The sequence below is a fragment of the Hipposideros armiger genome, unplaced genomic scaffold (assembly GCF_001890085.2).
Source record: "Hipposideros armiger isolate ML-2016 unplaced genomic scaffold, ASM189008v1 scaffold_0, whole genome shotgun sequence".
Taxonomy (NCBI): Eukaryota; Metazoa; Chordata; class Mammalia; order Chiroptera; family Hipposideridae; genus Hipposideros; species Hipposideros armiger.
The window spans coordinates 3,795,166-3,818,461 of NW_017731350.1; the positions used below are offsets into that span (position 1 = coordinate 3,795,166).

General features: G+C 52.8%; 1 protein-coding gene across 13 annotated transcripts in view; it reads left to right on the forward strand.

The window, feature by feature from the left end:
- The window catches only part of DNMT3A (DNA methyltransferase 3 alpha), a 103,513-nt gene extending 81,317 nt beyond the window's left edge, over positions 1 to 22,196 (forward strand). For 10 of the 13 annotated variants that reach the window (XM_019646064.1, XM_019645905.1, XM_019645980.1 and 7 more), the window contains 17 exons: positions 3,541 to 3,756; positions 4,020 to 4,178; positions 4,585 to 4,692; positions 4,972 to 5,128; positions 5,444 to 5,593; positions 5,703 to 5,747; positions 6,511 to 6,590; positions 7,193 to 7,305; positions 7,444 to 7,627; positions 7,847 to 7,931; positions 9,497 to 9,642; positions 10,547 to 10,637; positions 10,825 to 10,973; positions 12,029 to 12,114; positions 14,081 to 14,150; positions 14,942 to 15,060; positions 15,820 to 22,196. In XM_019646064.1, the coding sequence (XP_019501609.1) occupies positions 3,541 to 3,756; positions 4,020 to 4,178; positions 4,585 to 4,692; positions 4,972 to 5,128; positions 5,444 to 5,593; positions 5,703 to 5,747; positions 6,511 to 6,590; positions 7,193 to 7,305; positions 7,444 to 7,627; positions 7,847 to 7,931; positions 9,497 to 9,642; positions 10,547 to 10,637; positions 10,825 to 10,973; positions 12,029 to 12,114; positions 14,081 to 14,150; positions 14,942 to 15,060; positions 15,820 to 15,961 (2,100 nt within the window). In that variant the 3' untranslated portion in view covers positions 15,962 to 22,196. Of the gene's footprint in view, positions 1 to 8; positions 105 to 1,961; positions 2,290 to 2,416; positions 2,702 to 3,540; positions 3,757 to 4,019; positions 4,179 to 4,584; positions 4,693 to 4,971; positions 5,129 to 5,443; positions 5,594 to 5,702; positions 5,748 to 6,510; positions 6,591 to 7,192; positions 7,306 to 7,443; positions 7,628 to 7,846; positions 7,932 to 9,496; positions 9,643 to 10,546; positions 10,638 to 10,824; positions 10,974 to 12,028; positions 12,115 to 14,080; positions 14,151 to 14,941; positions 15,061 to 15,819 lie in introns of those variants that run through there. The other 3 variants (XM_019646498.1, XM_019646431.1, XM_019646581.1) reach the window with 3 other exon arrangements.
- Positions 22,197 to 23,296: the final 1,100 nt, after the last annotated feature.

Below are 23,296 nucleotides of genomic sequence, written 5' to 3' on the forward strand. Positions count from 1 at the left end.
ATCGCCCCCTTCCCCTCCCCCCAGACGGGCAGCTACTTACAGAGCTTCTGGGCCGGGGCTCACACCTGAGCGGGACCACAGAGGGGCTGCACCTGGCCTTATGGGTAGGTTCCTGGGCAGAGCCCTGGGGAGGCTGGGGGCGGGGAGGCGGCAGTGCGGGTGGGAGGATCTCTGGGCCGCTGCAGCCCTCTGGGTTTAAGAAGAGTCAAGTATGCTTCCCTGGCCCGCAAGAGCTGGCTCCCCTGCCTGGCCCGAGTTGTGGAGATGCTGAGTTACTGCTGTCCCATCCACTCCCTCCTCAGGGGCCCCAAGCCCCGCTCCTCCCTGCGTTCAGGTGGGACCTGGCGGTTCAGGAACCAGGAAGAGCAGCAGTGCTGTGAGCCCAGGGCAGTGGTCAATGAGGACTGGGGAGCAGGCCCCAGCCAGTGGCGCTGGGAGCCCACGAGTTGGGCTGGAAGCCCACGAGTTGGGCTGGAAGCAGCGTATTTGCTGACCCGGCTGGCAGATGGGTCGTTGGCATTTCCTTGCTGACCTGTGTTCCTGGCTGGTGGACCATGCTGTCCTCAGGCCGTGCCAACCTGCGGCCTCTTTAGAGGGATAGTTTCCTCATCTGCGCGTCCCTGGGAGCCACCAGGGCAGACCGCCAGGAAAAAGTGGTGCTGGGGATGGAGGGAGCAGTGCGACCCTGACAGGGGGCTGTGGCACATCAGTGGGTGCCATGGGGGGCAGCCCGGGACAGCCCAGGGTCTACTGCACCGGTGTGGAGTCTGCATGGACGCTCAGACCTCTGACCTTTGGAACAGGAAGCAGCCTGAGTGCAGGGGGAGGTGGAGGTGGGACAGCTGGCTGAGGGGATGGGACTGGACTGGGAGGCTTTGCCTCACCAGAGTGGAGTTCCTAGTGGCTTTCCAGGCTGGACAAACTCCAGCAAAGTGGCTTCATTGAGCTGTGGTCGTGGCTTGCTGATCATGTCCAATCTCTGTGCCACCTGGGGTGGGGGGTCTTCTGAACTGGGGGTGGGAGCCTTTAGCCCAAATGCCACAGCCCTGAGTTAACCCTTCTTTCCCCCATTGTTTGCCTGGGGAGATGGGTTGGAGTGAACGTGGAAAAAAAGGCACTACTGCACTGCCCTAGGCAGACTCCTCTGATGAGGCCCCTCCCCCACCTAGCCACTGTCTCTGCCCCTTCTTCCCCTTTTCTCTCGCCTCCCGCTGCTAACCCACCCGCTTCTTCCTTCCCCCACCCTTGCTGGCCTTGTCTTGATGGAGGCCCCCTTCCTTCTCTGTGTGCTGGGTACATGTTCTCCTGCACCTAGTGAGTTGGGGGCTCTTAACAGCCATCAGCAACAGCATCTGACAAGCTGGGGGAAGTTGTGGGGGAAGAATAATGTTCAGGAACTGGCTGTGGAGGGGTGGAGAAGAGAGACAAAGAGGCTGTGGGGGAGTATGGAGGGTGGTGTGACTCGCTTCTAGACCTGGGGAGCCGGGCGCCCACTGGCTGCTGCTCACCCGCTGCTGCTTGCGGTGGAAGTGACTAAGGCTCCTTTCCTCCGAAGGCCCCTCTCTCCCTCCTGCTCTCTGCCACCTGCACAACTTGTTCTAGCTGAAGGGCCTTGTCCTGGAAGCGGGGCCTTTGGGGCATCTGAGGCAGCACCCTGGTCTAGATCAGTCATCGTGCCCCAAGTTGGAGGAGGCAGGGTGGAGGGAAGGGAGCGGAGACAGCGAGGCATGGCACTTATCTGAATGGACCTGACACTGGGTTAGGGCCGCAGCTGGTGATTCTAGAAGAGAACCCTCTTCCCCCTAAGATTGGGTGGGAGTGGTACCTAGGCACACCTTGTAGGCACAGAGGTGGTAGATAATTGATAGTAGGAAGGGGAGGCCGGAGTCCCCCAGGTGAGAGGGATGAGCAATTACTCTGCATTCTTCCACGTCATTCTCCCAGCTGTTTGTGGGCCGGAGGGGGGTGGGGGAGCAAAGGATGCTTTTCCCATTTTAGAATTTGTTGAGTCAGAGAAAGAACTAGGACTTCCATCCTCAGTGTTTTAGGAATCACCATCGGAAGCTGATTGGGAAAGCAAAGACTTGAAGATTGAATGAAATGAAATGAACCTGCAAGACAGTAGGCCATTGAGCTTAAAACCAAGGTTCTTAACCCGGAATTCCAGGATAGGGGTGTCAATCCATGGGCAGGCTTTGGAGTGTCCCTGGAATTCCTGATACATACGTCCATCAGATTCTTATACCAGTTGGAGGAGATGAAAGGAAAGCCTGCCGTTCAAATCACTTTGTAGGTTGGAGCAACTGGGAAGAGAAGGGGCTGCTCCAGCGTCAGCTGTTCGTGAGACAGAGATGTAGACGCTCCGCCTTTCAGCTTAGAGCTCTCATCCTCCAGGTTGCTTTCTGGTGTTCGTTTTTTCATCTTGAGGATGGGCTTCCATTCACAGCTCTAAGCTCTCAGGGAAAGCTTCCTGTTGAAAGGCATGTCAGAGATGGGATATTTTTTTCTCTCAGAATGTGGTGTGGTGGAACGGGCGCAGAGCCTTGAAGTTTGAGAGCCACGTGTTTTAGATTTCGTAGATGAGGTTGAAGAGCCCTCAGAGCAAAGAATGAAGGGTTTCATGGTCCTCTGTAAGGGGGTGGGAATCCTGGAGCAGGTTGTGAGAAGGAACGGGCTTCTGGGGCAGAGCCTGAAATATGCAGTGTGAGATGGCGAAAGATGGAGGCTGTCCAGTTGGTACAAGTGGGTTGGGATGAGTTTGTCGGTGGGATGCCTGGCCTATAGTGTGTGCTCAGTAGATAATTTTTGTTAAAAGAACAAATGTATTTATGCGTGGCTCTGAAAGATGCACACAGAAGGAAGGGGTGAATCTCTCTCGTGACTGAACACGCATTGGATGTCATCCTGAGAACTCCAGGATGGCGTGTGAGCACGGGAGCAGGCAGGCTCTTACGGGCTTTGTGTGGAGGTTGAGCAGATGGGGAAGGAGACATGCTCTTTAAACACAGCAGTGATTTCATCATCAGTGCAGCAGTGATTTCATCATCAGTAGACACCACAACAAAACTAGAATTGTGGTCTGGAAGCCACAGAAAGGTATTGATTGCTCAGGAAGCTGGAGGAAAGAATGAGAGGATCCAATTCTTGATTGGGAAATACTTTAGGAGAGGATGGAGCCAAGGTCTGTGCCTAAACGAAGGTGCGTGACGCATATCTGAATAGAATTAATCTTTCCATGTCAGAGGGTGGGCAACTGATCATGGTGACAGATTGGGAAAGGTTAGACCCAGGAGGAAGATTTCCTAGGAGGCAGAAAAGGCTGGAATTGAGCCAAATGATTGGAGTTTAACGTCTCAAATTCAAATCTTTGTTTCCTGTGGCAGGCCAGTTGAGTTGATGAGGGAAGAACTCTCTTCGGCCCTTTGCCTCCCATCACTGTCTCCAGACCACAGAGAGATTGAGCAGAGCACCCTAAGTATGTCAGGTGGCGTTGCTAATCCCTGGAGAGGTCAAGGTAACTTCTGTTCCTTGTTTTCCCAGGCTGAGAAGAAAGCCAAGGTGATTGCAGTAATGAATGCTGTGGAAGAAAACCAGGGGTCCGGCGAGTCTCAGAAGGTGGAGGAGGCCAGCCCTCCTGCAGTGCAGCAGCCCACCGACCCCGCATCCCCCACAGTGGCCACCACGCCTGAGCCCGTGGGGGCCGACGCTGGGGACAAGAACGCCACCAAAGCAGCAGATGACGAACCGGAGTACGAGGTGAGCGGCTTGCTTCTTCATCTGCCTCGTCCAGCTCTGCCCTGGGTCCTTCCACTGCCAGCTCCAACCGTCCTGCTCTCCTCTACCTTATCCCAGGCCTCTTCCTCTCCCCAATATTTTGCTTTGTTTTTGGTCCATTCAAATGGAGCTACCTCCTGGCTGTCCCGACCCTCAAGTGCCCCGGGTTGGGGTTGCTGTGGGGGGATCAGGGTGGCAGGGACTCGTGACCGCCCTGTAATGACTTGTGCTCTTTGGGGCTCCAGGACGGCCGGGGCTTTGGCATTGGGGAGCTGGTGTGGGGGAAACTGCGGGGCTTCTCCTGGTGGCCAGGCCGCATTGTATCTTGGTGGATGACGGGCCGGAGTCGAGCGGCTGAAGGCACCCGCTGGGTCATGTGGTTCGGAGACGGCAAGTTCTCAGTGGTGAGTTAACAGTGTTTGGCGGCAGCTTAGGGGAGGAAGGGGTCTTTGTCGGTCTCAGGGCCTTCGGTTTTGGTTGGGGGCGTGGTCTGGAAATGGGGTGGTAGAAGTGGGCTCTGTTTGCCCCGACTCTATGTGGACTAATGGAAGAAGCCCGGGAGATGATTAGGTAGCCTGGGTGGCTCAGAGAGCTAAGATCCTGGGGGAGGTTTTGCCTCAGAATTTTCCCCAGAATTCCTTTCCCGCTTACATTCAGGTCCTTTGCATCATGTAATTATTGGTGCACCTAGTCCTCTCAAGGGCAGAGGCCCACTCTTAATACCCACAACCCCTGCCAGTTGCCAGGCATGTGGGGGGCGCTTGATGAGTGTGGAAGGAGGAAAACCAAGGGCGGTGGTTGTCCCTCCAGGTGTGTGTTGAGAAGCTGATGCCGCTGAGCTCCTTCTGCAGCGCCTTCCACCAGGCCACCTACAACAAGCAGCCCATGTACCGCAAAGCCATCTACGAAGTCCTGCAGGTGAGCGCCTTCCGAGGGACTGGGAAGAGGGAGCCTGAACGCAGGGACTGCTCCTTGGCCTGGAAGCTGGAGGCTGGAGCTTGGCCTGGGCAGAGGGTCCGCCTGCCAGGCCCTGGGGACTCCTTTTGTGTCTGCCTTCTTTGCCCCCTTTCAGCACTCTTCCTCCCCAGATATTCTCCTGCAGCCCTCCCCTTCCCTGCACCTTCTCCCACCTTCACTACTCAGAGTTTGCCCTCCGGCCTGTCCTGATACCCTCCCCTTACACGTGTTGCCCTCCAGGTGGCCAGCAGCCGAGCGGGGAAGCTATTCCCAGCGTGCCATGACAACGACGAGAGTGACACTGCCAAGGCCGTGGAGGTGCAGAACAAACAGATGATCGAATGGGCCCTCGGAGGGTTCCAGCCCTCTGGCCCCAAGGGCCTGGAGCCACCAGAAGGTAAACGCAGGTGCCCAGCCCATCCTTATGGGACCCCTGCCAGCTAGGGCTGGGAAAGCCGTGCTTAGGGAGAGCCGCCAAGGCCTCCAGTGGGAATAGCCACAGTCTCCCTCTCCTCGAGTCAGGGTCGGGGCACTACTGCTCTGGGGCGCAGAATGACCTGCTCTCCATTGGCCTGCCAGCACCAGAGTTGGGAGCAAGGAACAAGTTGGGGACTGGGCTGCACCCCATTGTAGGTAGAATGGGGAAGGAGAGGGAGCGGCGATTTCTTGTCAGCTGGTAACCATGACCTTGTCCCCTGCTTTCCCCATCCAGAGGAGAAGAACCCCTACAAAGAAGTTTACACAGATATGTGGGTTGAACCTGAGGCAGCTGCCTATGCACCACCCCCACCAGCCAAAAAGCCCCGAAAGAGCACAACTGAGAAGCCCAAGGTCAAGGAGATTATTGACGAACGCACAAGAGGTAGTTGGCCTGGCTCGGGAGAGAGTGGCGTGGCAAGGCCGGCAGTCACAGGCATGGGTGAGGCCCTGGTGGCCGCCTCTGATGCTGGGCTTCCCTCCCCCCTCTGCAGAGCGGCTGGTGTACGAGGTGAGGCAGAAGTGCCGCAACATCGAAGGTGAGTCTTGACGGGGCAGCTGGACGCCGACTCCCTGGGAAGTCACTAGTCTTAGCCCCTGGGGTGGACAGCAGGCAGGCTGGCTCCTAGTGAGGTGCCTGCTGTAGAGGCATCCCTCCTTAGAAAGGTTTGAGTGACATGGGGCATCGCCACTCAGTGACGGGATCTGTCCTGTATGTCCCACCACCTCCAGCCTGCTTTACATACCCAAGCTGTCTTCCTGGTGCCATAACCTTACTGTCCTGTCAATGGCATGGGCTGGTCATTAGGATTTGGTACACTCCAGTGGGTCAGATAGGGTGGCCCCCCTTGAATTTGATTGACTTTGCCTGAACACGACCTTTCGCCTCTCCTCACCTCTCACCTGGTGGTCTTGAGCACCCCATGTCTGCCTCACTTGGCCTAGTGCTGTGGTGTGCAGCTCGGGTCCCTCAGGCCCAGGAAAGATGGGGACGGGCCCAAGGAACATCTCCAGAGTAACCTAGGGACAGGGCCCTGTTCTCGTGGGCAGGTTCCTGCCCCTGTATGAGGCCACTTTTGTCTCGTGGCATGGCTGCTCTGAGAGATGAATGGCTTTCTGAGATTGGGGCCACAGCGCCTCCCTGTTCCATGGCGCACCTCCCAGAATCCTTCCTGCTTTCTTTTGTGGCCTCTGCTCCAGCACGTTCCCTTTTTGTAACTGTTTTGGAGCTGGCTTTGGCCTGAAGCGAAATGAGGGAGGGTGCCCTGCAGTGATGGTCACTCTGCTTTCTTTGCTTTGCAGACATTTGCATCTCTTGTGGGAGCCTCAATGTCACCCTGGAGCACCCTCTCTTCATTGGAGGAATGTGCCAAAACTGCAAGGTGGGGACACACCCGGCACAGACATGATTGAGGGCACCCCTTGGCCCCTGGCTGAGCGCATCTCCTCGCCTCTGGCCTTGTAGGGAGGGCAGCACCTGGGGTAGCTGGGCGGTTAGCTCTAGGGTTTGCTTTGAAGCAGAGTCCTGACAAAACCGATCCCTGAGCTTCAAGCATTTGACTTGCCTTTATTTTTCCTCTGAAAGATTCCACCTCCGCCCCCCCACTCCCGCCCAAGGCCATTCTAGTTCCCCAGATGTGGGCTCACAACATCAGTCACCAGTGTGAAGTGGGGGGTGGCAGGCTTGCCATGGCCTTGGGGCTCAGAAAAACCCAGGGCCACAGAAGCCGACAAAGGGTGTGGCTGCCTCCCTGGCCTTCACTCAGGCGTCCTCAGTTCTGTCCACTGCTGGGGGTTGGGAGACCTGTCCCCTTCCCTGATCTGTGGTTCGGGCTGGACCCTGGCTGGACGAGGGGCAGTGTCATGTCTCCAGGGCCGAGGCAGGGTTCCAAGGTGAGAGCCCAGAGGCTGGGTTTAAAGCCTGCCTTCACCCTGGCTGTCCGAGGTCCTGCCTAGTGGTCTGACCCTCCACCCTGCTCTCTAGAACTGCTTCCTGGAGTGTGCCTACCAGTATGATGACGACGGCTACCAGTCCTACTGCACCATCTGCTGTGGGGGACGTGAGGTGCTCATGTGTGGGAACAACAACTGCTGTAGGTAAGGGACCCCACAACCTGCAGCGTCCCTCCCTTCTTGGCCTGTACTGGGCTTTACTTACCTGTCCCGCCCTGCCCAGCCCCATCCAGGACTGGCCTGGGGCTAAGAGTCTCTCTGCTACACTGGCCTTCCTTCCAGGTGCTTCTGCGTGGAGTGTGTGGATCTCTTGGTGGGGCCAGGGGCTGCCCAGGCGGCCATTAAGGAAGACCCCTGGAACTGCTACATGTGCGGGCACAAAGGCACCTATGGGCTGCTGCGGCGGCGGGACGACTGGCCCTCTCGGCTCCAGATGTTCTTTGCCAATAACCACGACCAGGAATTTGTGAGTGCTGGGCCCAGGGCGGACTCTCGCGCTCTTCCCACCCCCTGCCTGCCTGCCAGAACCGGAGGGCAGACTAGGCTGAATCAAGAGCTCTGCGCTCGGTCCTGGGGCCCGGCAATGAGCAGACGTGAGCCGGACGCGCTCGCAGTTGGCTGGGAGGGCAGCCCTGCGTGTGGAGGGCTCCTGGCACTCAACCTGGCCTGTTGTGTCGCTGCCTAGGACCCTCCGAAGGTTTACCCACCTGTCCCAGCTGAGAAGAGGAAGCCCATCCGGGTGCTGTCTCTATTTGATGGAATTGCTACAGGTGAGAGTGAGTGCCCAGGTCCCGAGGTGCTGGCCCTGCTCGTCCTGGGACGTGGCGCTCTCTGCTTGGGGCTGTGTGTGTGGCACTGTGGCAAAACAAAACAGGCGTGAACATCACAATGGTGGAAACATGACTCTAATGAGGAAATTTTGTGTTCATTGAAAAGTAAAAAAAAAATGAAAGTGGTAAGCCAGCATGTCTGGTGGGCACTTCCTTAATGGGGAAGGCTCCCCAGCAGAGGACAGAGCAATCATTAGAGATTATTGGCGATGTTCACAGAGCCTCAAAGGATAGACTTGGCGACCAAAACATAAACATGGGCAGTTCTGTTGTGCTTTGATTGTAAGTCGCAGTAGAAAACAAACTAGAAATGAGAGAGTAAAGAATATTTAAATTGCTCATAATCCTGTAATTAGTGTTTTGGTGTATGTCATTTTAGATTTTTGTATGTGTGCATATATATGTTTATACATAGATAGATAAAACAAACGGATAGCAAAATGCGTAGTGTTGGAACGTGCCTTTTCCTTTATGGTAGTATGACTGCTTTTTTATGCACCAGTGTAGAGCGGCATTCTTTATTTGTAAATGCTGTGTAGGGTTTCTTTGAGGGAAAGTACCATAATTTATTGAACCCTCTGTTGGGTTGTTTACTGTTTTTTTTACTGCCACCAGCAGTGCTGTGACCAGCATCCTTATACATACATCTTTATGTCCTTAAACTGGTATCTTTTAGGAAACACTGGGTCACCGGGGAGGCACTGTGTTTTTCATGCAGTTCTTGACCTTGCCAGAAAGCCCTTATGGAAGTGGGTACTGACATGATCCACCCCTCTGCTCTGCCCCCAGGCTGAGGGATTCTCAGTGCTTAAGAAAGGGGTCACCCTCTTCAGAACATGCCTTCCTGTGACCAGAGGGAGATGGCCGGTCTATGCCCGGAGACCTTGGCCAAAAAGCCAGGGTGGGGATGGCATCCCAGATGTTCATCTTCTGTTCTCAGCTCAGTGCTGATGTTCTAGAAACCTAAGGAGGTTCACGTACCACTTTGGTTTTCCAGACTAGAACTTTGAGGCCCTCTTAAACCCCGTCGCACCCCCCATAGGAGGCTGTAGAAGCTCCTTGGCCGGGAGCTCTGAGGGACCATTGGAACTGGTGCCATGGTGGCCTGTTGCTCCTGAGGCTCTCAGGGTCTGTTCTTATTGTTTCCTTGCCTCAACTCAGCAAGCGTTTGTGGAGGGGTCGCGGTAAGGAAGTGCGTGTAGTTAGCTCAGGAAGGAGTCCGTGAGTGATACCTCCTGCTCTGGACCCTGAAACCACCTACTGTCTGGTCAGCCTTTCCTGGCCTTGGCCATCTTTGAAGTAGATCAAACTAGACATGAAACCGCCTTGATGTACTTGTTGATATTCCAGTTGGATCCAGAAAGATTTAAGGCACCTTACTGGGCAGGGCAGGGCTTAGTTAGGTCTATGGCTGATCCGTGTGTATGGCTGGCCAGAGGGCTCCCCTGCGAAGACCAGGGTACCAGAGGTGACCTGGTGACTGTGCCTTTTGCTGGCTGGCGCAGGGCTCCTGGTGCTGAAGGACTTGGGCATTCAGGTGGACCGCTACATCGCATCGGAGGTGTGCGAGGACTCCATCACGGTGGGCATGGTGAGGCACCAAGGGAAGATCATGTACGTCGGGGACGTCCGCAGCGTCACGCAGAAGCATGTATGTCAGTGCTGTGGGACCCTTCCCTCCTCCTCCGTGTCCCTTACGCTCAGCCCCTGGGGGCGGCACCAGCCCCCTTTCCTTTTGTTCATTCTTTTTCTTTCCCTGTTTTTCCCCAGAGCCTCTCTGCCTGTCTTCCATTTTCCTCCTTGTCGCAAGAGGATAATGGGCAGATTAAAATGGGAATTGGGGAGCTGGCCTTTTGGGTCTCGGGCTGCTCCCCGGCTAGTTCCAGGACCATTTTTAGTTGAGCACTTAGGATTGCAGCTTTACCAGCCTCCATTTCTTGGGGGCTCCAGCGGGGCCTTGCCTAAGTGGCCCTTTGCCCTTACAGTTAACCTGCGCCCCTGAAGGCAGCTTCCTGGGCAGGGTAAGGCTTATTACTAGGCCCTTAGGAAATCCTGAAGGGCTTTTGAAGGGCACTCAGGTGACCCAGACACCCTGCCCAAAGTGCGCAGAGCACGAAGTACCTTCATATATTCAGCTGTTCAGCCAGGACCACCTCACTGAGTGGCTGTTTTTCCTGCTGGGAACACACTGGTTTCCCTGCTGGCCTCAGAGATTATTCAGCTCCGTCCCTTCATTGTATTGTTTTGGAAACTGAGCTTACAGGGCCTTAGTGACTGGCCCATGACTGCACTGTGTGTGTGTGTGTGTGTGTATTAGGTTGTCGGAAAAGTCATGACGTATTTTTTTCTATGTTTTTCATTGAAAAAATGTGTCGTGACTTTTCCGACTACCCACTAGTATGTACGTATGAATGTGTATGTAGTGAGCATACAAAGCCGGGTCTCCTCTAGCCCATGCCAGAGTACTTTTTTGCTAAATTCACAGATAATTTCTCTCTTCCTTCCTGCCTCTGTCCCTGGACATCAGGCCCATCACAATACCTTTATCCTCCCAGATCCAGGAGTGGGGCCCGTTCGATCTGGTGATTGGGGGCAGTCCGTGCAATGATCTCTCCATCGTCAACCCTGCCCGCAAGGGACTCTACGGTAGGTGCCGTGCCCCCCCCACATCCGCCACCGCAGCTGGTGCTTCTGCACGTAGGTTTCCTACTTGAATATTTCTGCCCTGGGACGGCTACTCCCGATGACCCTGTCCTCCCTTGCCCTCCCTGTGCCCGAGTCACACCGCTGTCTGCAGACAGCCCAGCTGACGGCTTTCTCTTCCGCCTCTCAGAGGGCACTGGCCGGCTCTTCTTTGAGTTCTACCGCCTCCTGCATGACGCGCGGCCCAAGGAGGGAGATGATCGCCCCTTCTTCTGGCTCTTTGAGAATGTGGTGGCCATGGGCGTTAGTGACAAGAGGGACATCTCGCGATTTCTCGAGGTATAGCCAGCACCCTTGGTTTGGCCAGCTCACTAATGGCTTCTGCCTTGGACCACCGCTTTATCTCCCTGTCTCGTCTGCATTATGGAGCTGGGGACTGAGGACTTCCGCTTTGCAAGGGGCCCGTTTGGGAAGCTAAGGGCTTCCCAGTTAGGGAGGAAGCTATGTCAGAGGCCCACCCCGGAAAGAACCTGTGGTCTCACTCTAAGAGGTGGTATTTGGGTGTGGGCCTGAGGGCTTGAAGGACCTGACCGGTCAGAGGGTGGGGTGCCAGACTCCAGGGGCTGGGGTTCTGTGTGGTGTTCCATGGGGGAACCTTGGAGATGCCAAAGTCGATTTTCCCAACCAGAATGGCTTGTCCTCACTCCTTGGCACGTGATGGATGCTTTATGACACCTGTGACGAAAACATGGCTCATCTCATAATGTGGGTCCCAGCTCGGCTCTGAGCCTGGTTTGAGCTGTGCGCAGAGGATTTTTGCAGCTAGAGGCATTCTCAGGGTGGGCGGTCTGGGAGCTCAGCCCACGCTCCGAGTCAGGATCAGGAACACCTCAAGCTGCTGTGATGACTGTGAATGCGAGTAGGTGTCTGTGGCTCATAATCTGGACGTCCAGTGAACACGTCCACACTTGTTGGAACTTCCTTTCTCAAGGCCTGTGGGTGAAGGACAGCTCTGTGGTCCAGCATGGTAGCCATGAGCCACGTGTGGTATCCAGATCTACATTAAAAGTCACACCAGCCTCACTTCACATACTCATTAGCCACCTACAGCTAGTGGGCTGCTGGCTAGTCATGAACAGTGCAGATAGAGAATGCTTCCCTCATCATAGAGTGTTCAGTTGGACTGTGCCGGTTAGAATGTTCCAGTGAGAGCATGTGGAATGCGGCTAAGTTTAATTCTGGCTTTTCCTGGAGGCTTCCGGCTGTCCCAGTGTGTGGCCTCCTGAGAGAGAAATAAGAGCCTTTGACGCTTCAAGGCTCTAAACTAGCAAAATTTCCTGGCACTATTTAATAATCTTCTCTTGCACTCATCTTTAATCTCTCCTGTTTTATAGTCCAACCCTGTGATGATTGATGCCAAAGAAGTGTCAGCTGCACACAGGGCCCGCTACTTCTGGGGGAACCTTCCTGGTATGAACAGGTTGGTGAGGGCTCCCGGGCCTGGGCTGGCTGTGGGTTGGTGTCTGCAGGCAGGACGACCTGAGGAGGGGGGTCCCTGAGTGGGTCCTCTCGGGCCAGCCTCCCCTTGCTGATCAGCTTGCTGCTTTGCCGTGTTCTTCTGTTTCCATCTCCTAGAGGAAGAAGGGGAGTCAGAGTATAGAAAATACTTGCCTGAGAAACGAACAACTAGTGGTCGGAAAATAGGACGTTTAAAAGCACACTCTTTATGCAAAAGAAGAGTCAGTGTGCTGCTGAGTTAAATAGTTGTTCTCCTATGTTGGCGATGTATCTAGAGTCAGTGGGGCCTTAGTCGCCTGAGGTTAAGTCATAGAGGATGGGTTTGGGATGGGAAGGAGGTGCCCACAGCCTGGCCACACCCCGATCCAGCAGAGGACATCTTGAAGCAGCACCATGCAGGTTAGAGGGTCCTACTTCACTTATTACCCACACACTTAGATGGCTTCAGGTCTTTTGTGGGAAGGGTGCTCTTCATTTAGATTACACGCATAGAAAATTTTATTTCTTCAGTGTGATAATTGCGTTATAAAAAGACCTGCGAGAAGAAAGGAATTCTGGTTGAGAATGAGTGGTTCAAAAGCAGAGTGCGATTCAGCCACTCTAGGTACCGACTAGGGAGGGAAACAGTTTTCAGAATGTTTTGAGTGTGGATTTTAAACCTCCTTGGTAATAACCTGTAAATTGGAAACATCATTTAACCTGGCCTCAGTCATCTAATCTCCTTCTCTGCCATTAGCATGAAGTTGCAGGAACTTCCCCAGCCTCGTACGCATTCAGTAGAGCTGAAGGAGATGGGAAGAAGATTGGTCAATGGGGCAGCTGACTTGAAAACACACAGTTGCCCCCTAAAGTTCCCAAGGTGGATGTGTGTATTGGGAAAATGGACTGGCTTGTAGATAGATAGTCCAGTATTTTCATGGAGCCACTAACTCAGTGTCTCTTGACAGACCGTGGTCCTATGGGATTGTTCCCACCTGCTGCTTACAACTCTAAAATTCTAGAACTCTGAGTTTCAGGGAGGAGCAGGGGTACCAGGTGGGACCAAGTAGAGTGTGTGGGGGCATGAACAGGGAGGAGTCTAGCCCTCCATCAGGTGCAACTGATCTCAGAGTCATTGCACACAGATTTTCAAATATTTAACAGTTAAGTATCGTGACTCATCACTTGCGTGTCTTCCCCCTCTACCGTAACCTACCGCCAGTCTTGTTTGTGACTTAGTACAGTAAAGATGTATTTCATAGCAGCATCTTTGTGTGCGATGAATCTGTGAGATCAGTTGCACACCTGATGGAGGGCTAGAGCAGCGATTTTTCCTGCTCCCTGTGGTTCCCATGCTGAGATGGTGGACTGATACGTGAAACCTTCATTAAGTATTTTCAAATACCAGAAAAGACCCGCGCTGAAGGTGATACTCAGTGGTCTGGTCTGCCCTCTGAGAAGTGACACATTCAGTGTCTCAGAATTTTAGTCTTTAGGGGAGTGTGCAGAATTTAAGCCTGTTTAACTGTATATTTAAGGTCTGCAGTTCAGTGAATGTTATCCAGTGTACACACCCATGTGACGGTCACCATAGTCACACAACATTCTGTCACCCCCAAAGCTTGCTTTGTGATGGATGCTTTTAAAACTCAGTGTATTTTTAAATAACTGATACAAAAATACTGGGTTTTCCCCCTTCTGGGCACGTGTTATCTACTTATTGGTAATTTGAGACCACTTTTGATTTCATTTTTAAGGATTAATGTTCGGCGGTTTTGTGTCTGGATGGCTGTCGTGTGTGTGCACACGTGTTCTGGGGGCGTTTGAAGGGCTTACAACCTGTGTGGGAGACAGAGTCCCCTTTTGCTTACCTGTGTGAGTCAGATGGCTGCTGGGTGTGTCCCTGTTCCCCTGGTTTCTGTTGTCACCTTCTCTTTTCTGCCTCCTAGGCCGTTGGCATCTACTGTGAATGATAAGCTGGAGCTGCAGGAGTGCCTGGAGCATGGCCGGATAGCCAAGGTTAGCCCCAGTGCCAGGCGCCCTCTGCTGGCGGGGAGGGGGAAGGGCAGAGCGCAGGATGAGGTGGAGCTGTCACCAGGGCTGTGCCTGCCCGCCCCAGGGCTCTGTGGGGGCAGCTAGTGTGGAGAAATCGGTTTAGGAGGCGATATGGGGGTCACACACACAGTAGGTTCAATGGAAGGCTCCAGGGGAAAGCCTGGAGGGCAAGGAGAGAGATCAGGCATCTCTGCTGGTTGAGCATCACTTGCTGCCCTGTGGGAGGCGGACGCTGAGAAATCTTTGCCGAGGTCCCTCGATCTGCTAGGGCTTTTTCATTTTTTGGCCAGGACTTATTGCATGAGCCTTCAGAGCAGAGATTCTCCTGTGATGTGGAAGCTCTGTTTCTCTCACGAGAAACCTCCCAGAGTGAGTGCACCAGGTGTCAGGTTCCATGAGAGCAGGTGCCAGCATTGGGGTGTCCTTAAGTCCCAGAAATTTAGCATCTTTTTGCCTGCAAATCACTACACTTGTGGAAGAAGCAATTCATAGAATATTTAGGAAGGACAGTGGTTTGAGCTGCTACATCTCAGGCCCTTGGCCAGCGGGATTGGACTGAGGATGGCTGGGTAACCTCAAAGTAGGAAGAGCAAGGCAGTGGGGTCTTTGGAGGCTCACGACTGGGGGCCTTCCCCCGTCCCCTGGACGGACCAGGCCCTGTCAGGTTGACTCACCAGCCCCAGGCGAGCGCCTGGCACACGTGGTAGATGCATGACCAGCGAATGAGTGCTCATCCTTCTTTCCTCATCTTCTAGTTCAGCAAAGTGAGGACCATTACTACTAGGTCGAACTCCATAAAGCAGGGCAAAGACCAGCATTTCCCCGTCTTCATGAATGAGAAAGAGGACATCTTATGGTGCACTGAAATGGAAAGGTACCCAAGGCCATGTGCAGGTGTCATGGGGCTGTGTGGTGTGTTCTGACTCGCATCCTTGAGGGAGGGACTGCTGTCTCTCCCGGCCAGGCTTGTGTGTTCCACAGATGTATGTGAGCAGTGAGTTTTCCCAGGCATTTCTCAACAGGGCAGATTCCTGGGGATGGTCCTGAAGTAAGAGGCGTCTGGGAATCAATCCATTATGCTCCTTGGCTCTCAGAGGTCCTGCCGCACTCCAAGGAAACATGGCAGCTACAGGAGCTTCCTTAACGCAAGCTGCTCGTTTTAGGCACCTTAACAAACCAGGACAGCACAGGGCCCGGTGGGCCTTACAGCCTGAGCACTGTGGACTCACAGGCTAGATTATTTCCTCCTTATCCGTGTTACTGCGATTTAGCCAAAGAGGCCATTGACACAAACAACCCAGAGCCAACAGGAACTCCTGGAACGTATAAAGTTTGTAGGGTTTCTACCCCTCTTGTGAGGAAGGTATTAGGGATGTATGGTTATGACTTATAGACATCCGATACCCCCTGTGGATCTAAATCTCAGGTGGGGCCTGTCCTCCTGGAAGTGTTTTTCACAAATACTAACTTTGTTTCTACTGTGTGATAAATCTCTAGGCCGCGATTATCGTTCCTTCAAATCCACAGAGAGACTAGCGGGGTGCCCGAGTCTTGAACTGGTTATAAAGGACAGAAGATTCGGCAGAACCCCACAGGCCAGCGCTCACCCCTGCCCTCTGCCTTTTCTCCCCAGGGTGTTTGGCTTCCCTGTCCACTATACCGACGTCTCCAACATGAGCCGTTTGGCGAGGCAGAGACTGCTGGGCCGGTCGTGGAGCGTGCCGGTGATCCGCCACCTCTTTGCTCCGCTGAAGGAATATTTTGCTTGTGTGTAAGGGACTCATGAGGGCAAACTGAGATAGACACCAAGTTAAACAAACAAACAAACAAAAAACACAAAACAATAAAACATCAAGAACGTGAGGATGGAGAGAAGTATCAGCACCCAGAAGAGGAAAAGGAATTTAAAACAAAAAAAAAACCACAGAGGTGGAAACACCGGAGGGCTTTGCCTTGCAAAAAGGGTTGGACATCATCTCCTGATTTTTCAATGTTAATCTTCAGTCCTATTTAAAAAACAAAACCAAGCTCTCCCCCTCCCCCCGCCCCCCTTTTATTTTTTTGGTCAAACCTTTCGTTTTCTCTTTTCAGAGGGGTTTTCTGTTTGTTTGGGTTTTTGTTTCTTGCTGTGACTGAAACAAGAGGGTTTATTGCAGCAAAACTCAGTAACAAAAAATAGTAACAATACCTTGCAGAGGAAAGATGGGAGAGACAGAAAAAAAGGAAATTCTATAGAGATCTATATTGGTATTGGATTTTTTTTTTTTTTTTTTTACTATATATTTTTGTTGTTGTTGTCTCTAGCCTGATCAGATAGGAGCACAAGCAGGGGACAGAAAATAGAGAGACACTCAGGCGGCAGAATTCCCTCCCAGCCACTGAGCTGTCTTGCTAGCACCATTCCTGGTCATGCAGAACAGAACCCAACTAGCAACAGGGAGACGAGAACACCACACAAGACCCTTTTCTACAGTATTCAGGTGCCTACCACACAGGAAACCTTGAAGAAAATCAGTTTCTAGAAGCCGCTGTTACCTCTTGTTTACAGTTTATATATATATGATAGATATGAGCTATATATATAAAAGGTACTGTTAACTACTGTACAACCGTTCATAATGGTGCTTTCAAACAGCGAGATGAGTAAAAACATCAGCTTCCACGTTGCCTTATGTGCAAAGGGTTTTAATCAAGGATGGAGAGAGGGAGATAGCGTGAAGGTGAATCATTATCAAGGTGGGGATTTCCCCCCCACCCCCCTTGGTGTTTAAGGAAGTGAAGGAGAATTCGGGAACAGCATTTTCCTGCTTCTCCCTGCCAAAAAGGGGGTGGGGGTGTGTGAGATGAGGTGGTCGGGACGTGGAAAGCTGAGAGAGGAATTCACCCAGGCTCACATAATAACCTTTTGATTTTTTTTAAAAAAGGAGACTTCCCTCAGCAAGATGGCGGGATAAGGGGTCTTCATTCCCAGTTTCTCACATTAGCTGAACCGAGGGCCCCTCGTGGTGGGATCAGACATAATCCAGAGTGGGCAAGTGACAGTAAAACCCCACCTGGAGCAAATAAAAAAACATACAAAACGTACTGGTGCTTTCCTGTCTAAAGTCGCCTTTTGTGTGTTCTTTTATGAGGCCCCACCATCCACCCTCTGCACAAGGCGGCTTCCAGCCCCTGGAATGTGATGTTTTTGGTCATCTCCAAAGGCTGCAGTTTTTTTACTGGGAGGCTGATGACACCTTTTGTTATATTCTTATGGTTCTGGTTATAATTATGTTTGTTTTCAGATTTTCTTTAAGAAAACAAAAACCCACCCTCCCCTCCTTTTAGGTTTCAAACCAAGGTGCGGGGAGCAGGGTGCTTCTAAGTTAGTGGTGGCCCTGGTGCCCTGGCTCCCTACCCCTCGGGCCAGGTGGGCCACCAGGCGCAGCGACAGCTGGGCGGCCAGGGACTGTCCCCCAGGCCAGCCTTCCGGTGCGTCCCTCTTCTCTTCTACTCCCCTCCTCTTGAGTCGTGTGTCAGGGCCGGAGGGAGCACTGGGCTGTCTCCCTCCTCGTGTGTGTGATTGGAGTGGTGTGTATTTCTTTTCTAGTGCTTGGTCTGATGATAGCTGTGCTCTTACCTCGAGTCAGCAGCACCTGGAGCCCCAAGTGCACGACACTTGGTTCCACTTCCTACCGAGGCAAGCAGCCTGGCGTTGGCGGTAGGCGGGGACGGCATTGGCGGCTCCAGGGTGAGGGCCCAATGGGCAGATGCTTGCCTGGATAGATGGGGTGTAGATATGTGGCATATAGAGATATATATTTTATAATGGGAGGGGGGATGGCACCTCCTGGGACCGGCAGGGCTGGGAGGTGTGCTGTGAAGCACATGGTCCCAAGTTCGCATCCCTAGAAAGATAGGGCCTATGGTGATAGGCGCTATATAAATACATAGATAGGGTCATGTATAAGAAATATTATGTAGTGGGGAGCGGCGGGGAAGGGGGCTCAGGGTGCTGAGCCTCAGGCCCCACTGCAGACAAAAGCCCCACAACCAATCAATCAATCCCACACGCATCCACAGGAACATTTCTATACCGTTGCATAACGAATGCACTCACGCAGCCAGGGAGCACCCCGCACGACTCTCCCCAGGATTCAGGACTTTGTGGAGTCAGGCCCTGCAGCTCTTTACCTCTGTTGCCCTGATTGCAGGTAGACTGTCGATCCCAGAAGTTGCTAGGTGCTGAAGGCAGGAAAAGGAGGAGGTTTTATTTTAGCAGGTGCTCTCCTCTAGCAGGTAGCGTTCTCTCTCTTTTGCCCCTGGTGATGTCAAAAGATTCTTCTGTTAGCAACCTGTGATACTGACCTGCAACTCTAGGCACCAGTAAAGTCAGCCCTCAACTCCCCCTACCTATTCTCCCCCCACCAAAAGACAATTGACATCCAGGTCTGTCTTGGCCAAGGGGCTTCCATTCAAAAAAATAATAAATGGGACAGTGAACCTCATGTTTTGAATAAAGCAAATTAGTAATTGGTGACCAAATTAAATCAAGGCTTTGAATCCCTTGCTCGTGGCTCAGGAGTAAGCTCACCGCTGGTGGCCAGGCTCCCGTTCCCCGTAGGGGTGCTTAGTTCTGGACTTAAATCTACTCGTGTCCTTGTCAGATTGGCTTTGAAGGCCACACCCAGTTGCTTCCTGCCAGCTCCGATGTGGTGGCAGGTGGTGATGGTGGGCCCCAGGGGGTTGGAGTGGTTAGGAGAGGGGGGATACCTCTGCCCCTCCCTGTCTGGAGTCCCTGTACCTAATTGTGGTGCTCATCCCATCCCCTCCTACTCCAGCCAGGCTCCATCTCCCTGGCCTGGAGCCCACCAGCACCACTCCAGGAAGGCTGTGGGGAGGAGGGCTGCCTCAAGCAGTCCAAGGTGCTACCTCCCCTGCTGGCCAGCCCCTGCTGTTGGGACAGCCTGGGCCTTCCTCTGCAGACCTTCAGCTCCCCGGGCTCTCCTAGGCCTCCATCTGCTGCTTATGTGATGGAGTTTGCCTTTCCCAATGGCCCAAGCTCCACCCGAGGGGTGGTGTGGGGAAGAAACTTGGTAGCCAGGGACATGGCAGGCTTGTTTAGTGTGGGCAGGCCAGCTTTCCCAGAGGGGGCTCCTTTGTGGCTGATCTCCCAGCCCAACAACCTAACCAGGTGCCCCTCGCAGGGATGAGTTCACGATCACCAGCTTTTCTTCCAGCCGACGCTTAGTCCCACAGTAGAACTTGGTAGGGCACAGGGGACTTTGGGAATGTGCCAACTTGCCATGCCGGGATGCTCTGAATCCACCTCTGATCCTTGGGGGGGTGGGGGTGGGGCTTCTGGGGACAGGTACCTGGTCACCTAAAGGGGAGCTGTGCTTTGACAGGTCCATCCAAGGATTAAGGTGGGGATTGTTACACTTGCTGTGGATGAGGCTGAGGGTAGAGGCAGTGGAGCAGGAGAAATGAAGGCCTAGGGAAAATCCTGGAGTTCGTGCCCAGTGGGATTTTCTTTCTAAAGAACAGGCCCACTTACCCCTGGAAACAAAGGCTTTTAGGGACTGAGGATGGTGCCTCCTTAACTTACTGCAGGTGCCAAGTGGAGTGTGGTGCCAAAGAGGGTCTGTGGCTCGTGTGGGGCCGGTAGCTGGGGACTCGTGCCAGGGTCACAGAGCCCTTGCTTGCCTGCCTGAGAAGGAAGCTAGTCTCCAGCAGGTAGCTGCTGAGCCTGGTGGTCCTCAAGCTGGCTGGTGCTAACCCCCTTCCTTCCCTGTGGGATGGACTGGAAACAGCTGGGGGAGCAGCTGGTGAGGTTTGGCGGCAGGGAGCGGTCTTGCAGTTGGCAGATGACAGTGTGTTACTATCAGTTTTTCTCTAGACCCCAGCACCTTTTTGCAGTTGGACATCTTGTGAGAAATTGCCTGACGAGCGTCCGGGGCCTCTTAGCTTTTGGGACAGGCCTGGAAGTGGTTGGCTGGTAGAGATGCCCCTGTGAATTTGGTGGGTTGCTAAGGTGCAGATGGGGACAGGCAGACCCAGCGGGAAGGAAGGCCGTTGCACATTGAACTGGCCTGACAAGGGCCGGCTCCCCGTTCTTCCCGCTTAGCTGGCAATTCTGGGGCAATTCTAGATGGGAGTGGCCCTCCATCTCCACAGGAAGGTCCGTAACAGCAAGGGAAGGAATAATTGAGCGGGGCCATGGAAATGTTCTGCAGGAAGACCATGCTCAGTAGTTTTCATATCTTTATATATGTATATATAAAGTGGGTGCTGGAGGCGTTGTTGAATTCCTGTCGCCGTCCGGTTGGTGCAGAGTTGCTGTGGCACTGGTGTCTTTCAGAGGTGTCCTTTGTCGGAAACTCGCAGGAGCCCCCTTTAGCCGAGGGTTAGGGCCGTGCGGCCTGCCAGGCACTAAGAACTGAAGAGGGCTGGCTGTTTCCTTTGCTCAGGGGAGCAGCAGAGCCAAGATCCTGGGGAGAGCTGAGTGCTGAGTGTCTAGCCAGGTCCCATTTGGATCCAAGAGGTAAGGAATCTGAATTTGTCATCTGGCATTGACTAGTCAGGCTGCCCCCAGTCCTTAGGATTAGAGGTGACACTGTAGTTGTCCCGTCCTCGGGCAGGAGGCAGCTGAAGCCTTTCCTCCAGAGCAGGATAAGAAAGGTTATGGAAGGCTAGCCTGGAGCTGGCATGGCCCTCCCACCATTCCCTGTGGAGGCAGGGGTTAACTACCAGTGTTGGGAGGAGCTGGCAAGAAAGAGATTAAAAGATGGACTCCACTGTCCTGGCAGAATCTCTCCAATCTTTACGTTTTGGTAAAGGAAGGCTGGGGTCTTTACGGAGTGAGGGCAGCCCCTCCTGTACCTGTGTGTGAGGGAGACCGTAGGCCGTGGAGTTTGGGGGAGGAAGACGTAGCAGGCCAAGAGCAGTGAGGACAAGGATGGAAGTCTCTTTGCTAGTCGCGACTGGTTACATTGCCCAAACGGAGGCCTATGGACTCCTGTAACTGGAAACTCCCCCAACGAGGGGCCTGGGAGGGTGGCTTTCTCAAACCCCAGTCTGGTGGCCTCCAGCCCGGTACCTGAGGAGATGAGCAGGGATTGAAAGCCTCACCTTAGTCCCATTTCACTTCACAGACTTGATTTGGTTGCACAGACCTAGAATTCAACAAATAGCAACAACAACAAAAATGCCGAAATTCCTTAGAATACGCAGAGGGAGGAGATGACTCAACAAGGTGCTAAAACATTTTATTAAAAATATATATTGTTAAATTAAGTCTGCTGTCTGGACAATGACTGTTTGTTTTGTTTTCTTGTAGTGGAGTTTAAAAGAGACTATTATTTTACTCTGATATATTATTATTAAAAAGGCATTTTAACTTTGTACTTGAAAACTAAATGAGCGATTTCATGTGTTTTAGCTGAGGCATTGAAGTAGCGGGTGCTTACTTATTTGTGGGAAATCATGTATTCATACTGAAGAATAAACTCAGTAGCTGATTTGGTAATAACTTTTACTGTTACAGACGATTTCGCTTTGACCCCGGCGGCAGAGCACTTTTACTCCACATTCCACGCAGCTAAATGCAGGACTTAACTCCCCACCCAGATCCTTCCCTCCCCAGCCCTCTTCCCTTTCTCTTCAGTTCCTCTTTTTTCCTTTTCTTTTTTTTTTTCCTGGTTCCAGCATCCTTTCACCACTGTTTTTTTTTTTTTTTTAGGGTTGCTTCTCTATTTATTGACAATAATAATGTACATTTCACAGTCTGGTTCTGGGACATCCAGGGAGGGCGCGTGTGAGGGAGTCCTGAGTGGGTCCCTGCCCCTGCCCCCCGGTGTTCTGTTGTATCTCTGTGTAAGTGATGCTCGTGACATAGCTGTTTATGAAATAATTAAAAAGGTCAATGCGTACAGCAGATGTAGAAAGTCTGTCAGTTCCGCCTTCATCACATTTTTTTTTTCGTGCCCAGAAGAATATAATAAAGCTCCTTTCTAATGTACTTGTGCTGGAGAACACTTGAATAAATGGACTGTTTTTGTGCAAAAAGAAAAACGGAAAAAGCACCGTAATAATGTCCTTTTGTCTTGCGTCTCCTTTCCCCTGACATAACTGTTCACAGCCTTCTCTGGAGGGGTTAAGTACTAGCACTGGGTCCAGACAAAAAGGCAGGGCCTCCCTTTAAAACATCACCTGCCTGAGCATTAAGTAGGGACTGTAAACTTGGTGGAAAAAAGGACAGTTTGATTGACTTGAAGTGCAAAGATAAGTTATAGTGAGACAAGTTTGCTGGAAAAGCGAATTCTGCCCTGGGCTGAGTGGTAGATGTTTTCAGATGGAGTGGGGGCCTTGTACCAGTATCTTGTCAGGAGGTCTTTTTTTATGGGCACCACTCACCTTTTTAGGAGGCTTTTCCAACACACAAGGGTGTCCAGAGGAGAGCAGCCCAGTGGTACGTAGTCTGGACTGTGCAAGGGACCTTGAAATGAACCCAGGCATTTGGCCTAAGAAATGGGAACGCTGAGAGAGGTTTGCAAACACAGGGCAAGCCCAAGGGGCTGGGATTATTCTAGGTACTTCGATAAGGAGGCAGAAGTGGGGGCCAGGTGGCAGAAGTCGGCCTATTTCAGCCCTGCATAAGGAAAATCCTTTTTCACCTCTGGCCGACAGTGCAAGGGGCCCCCCCGGAGTGCAGTGGTGTCCTGGTGAGCTAAGAGGTGCTGGATAGCCATTTGGGGATACTGTGATCTCCCTTGAGACCCCAAGTCTGGGTTCCTCTCCCCGCCGGGCCCCTCCTCAGGACTGTCTTGCGAGTGGATGGTGCCTTGTGATTTTCAGAGCCAGTCCACATACAATGCCCCCTTTGTCTTCATGATTCTCCAGCTGACCACCACTAGTTCCCTGTCCCCACCATCTAAGAGACTGAATGAGAACCCACGTAAAAATTGGAACTTCCCACCACATCTCACTCTAAGACCCTGGACTTCTGTGCTGCATGTGTCTTCGGAGCGCCAAGCAGGTCCCACCAATGGTTCATTCCCTTAAGGGAGGGTTGGTCAAAGCTGCTTTCCTACATCAGACTCTGGGGAGGTTTAGGACTGCACCACTTTGCT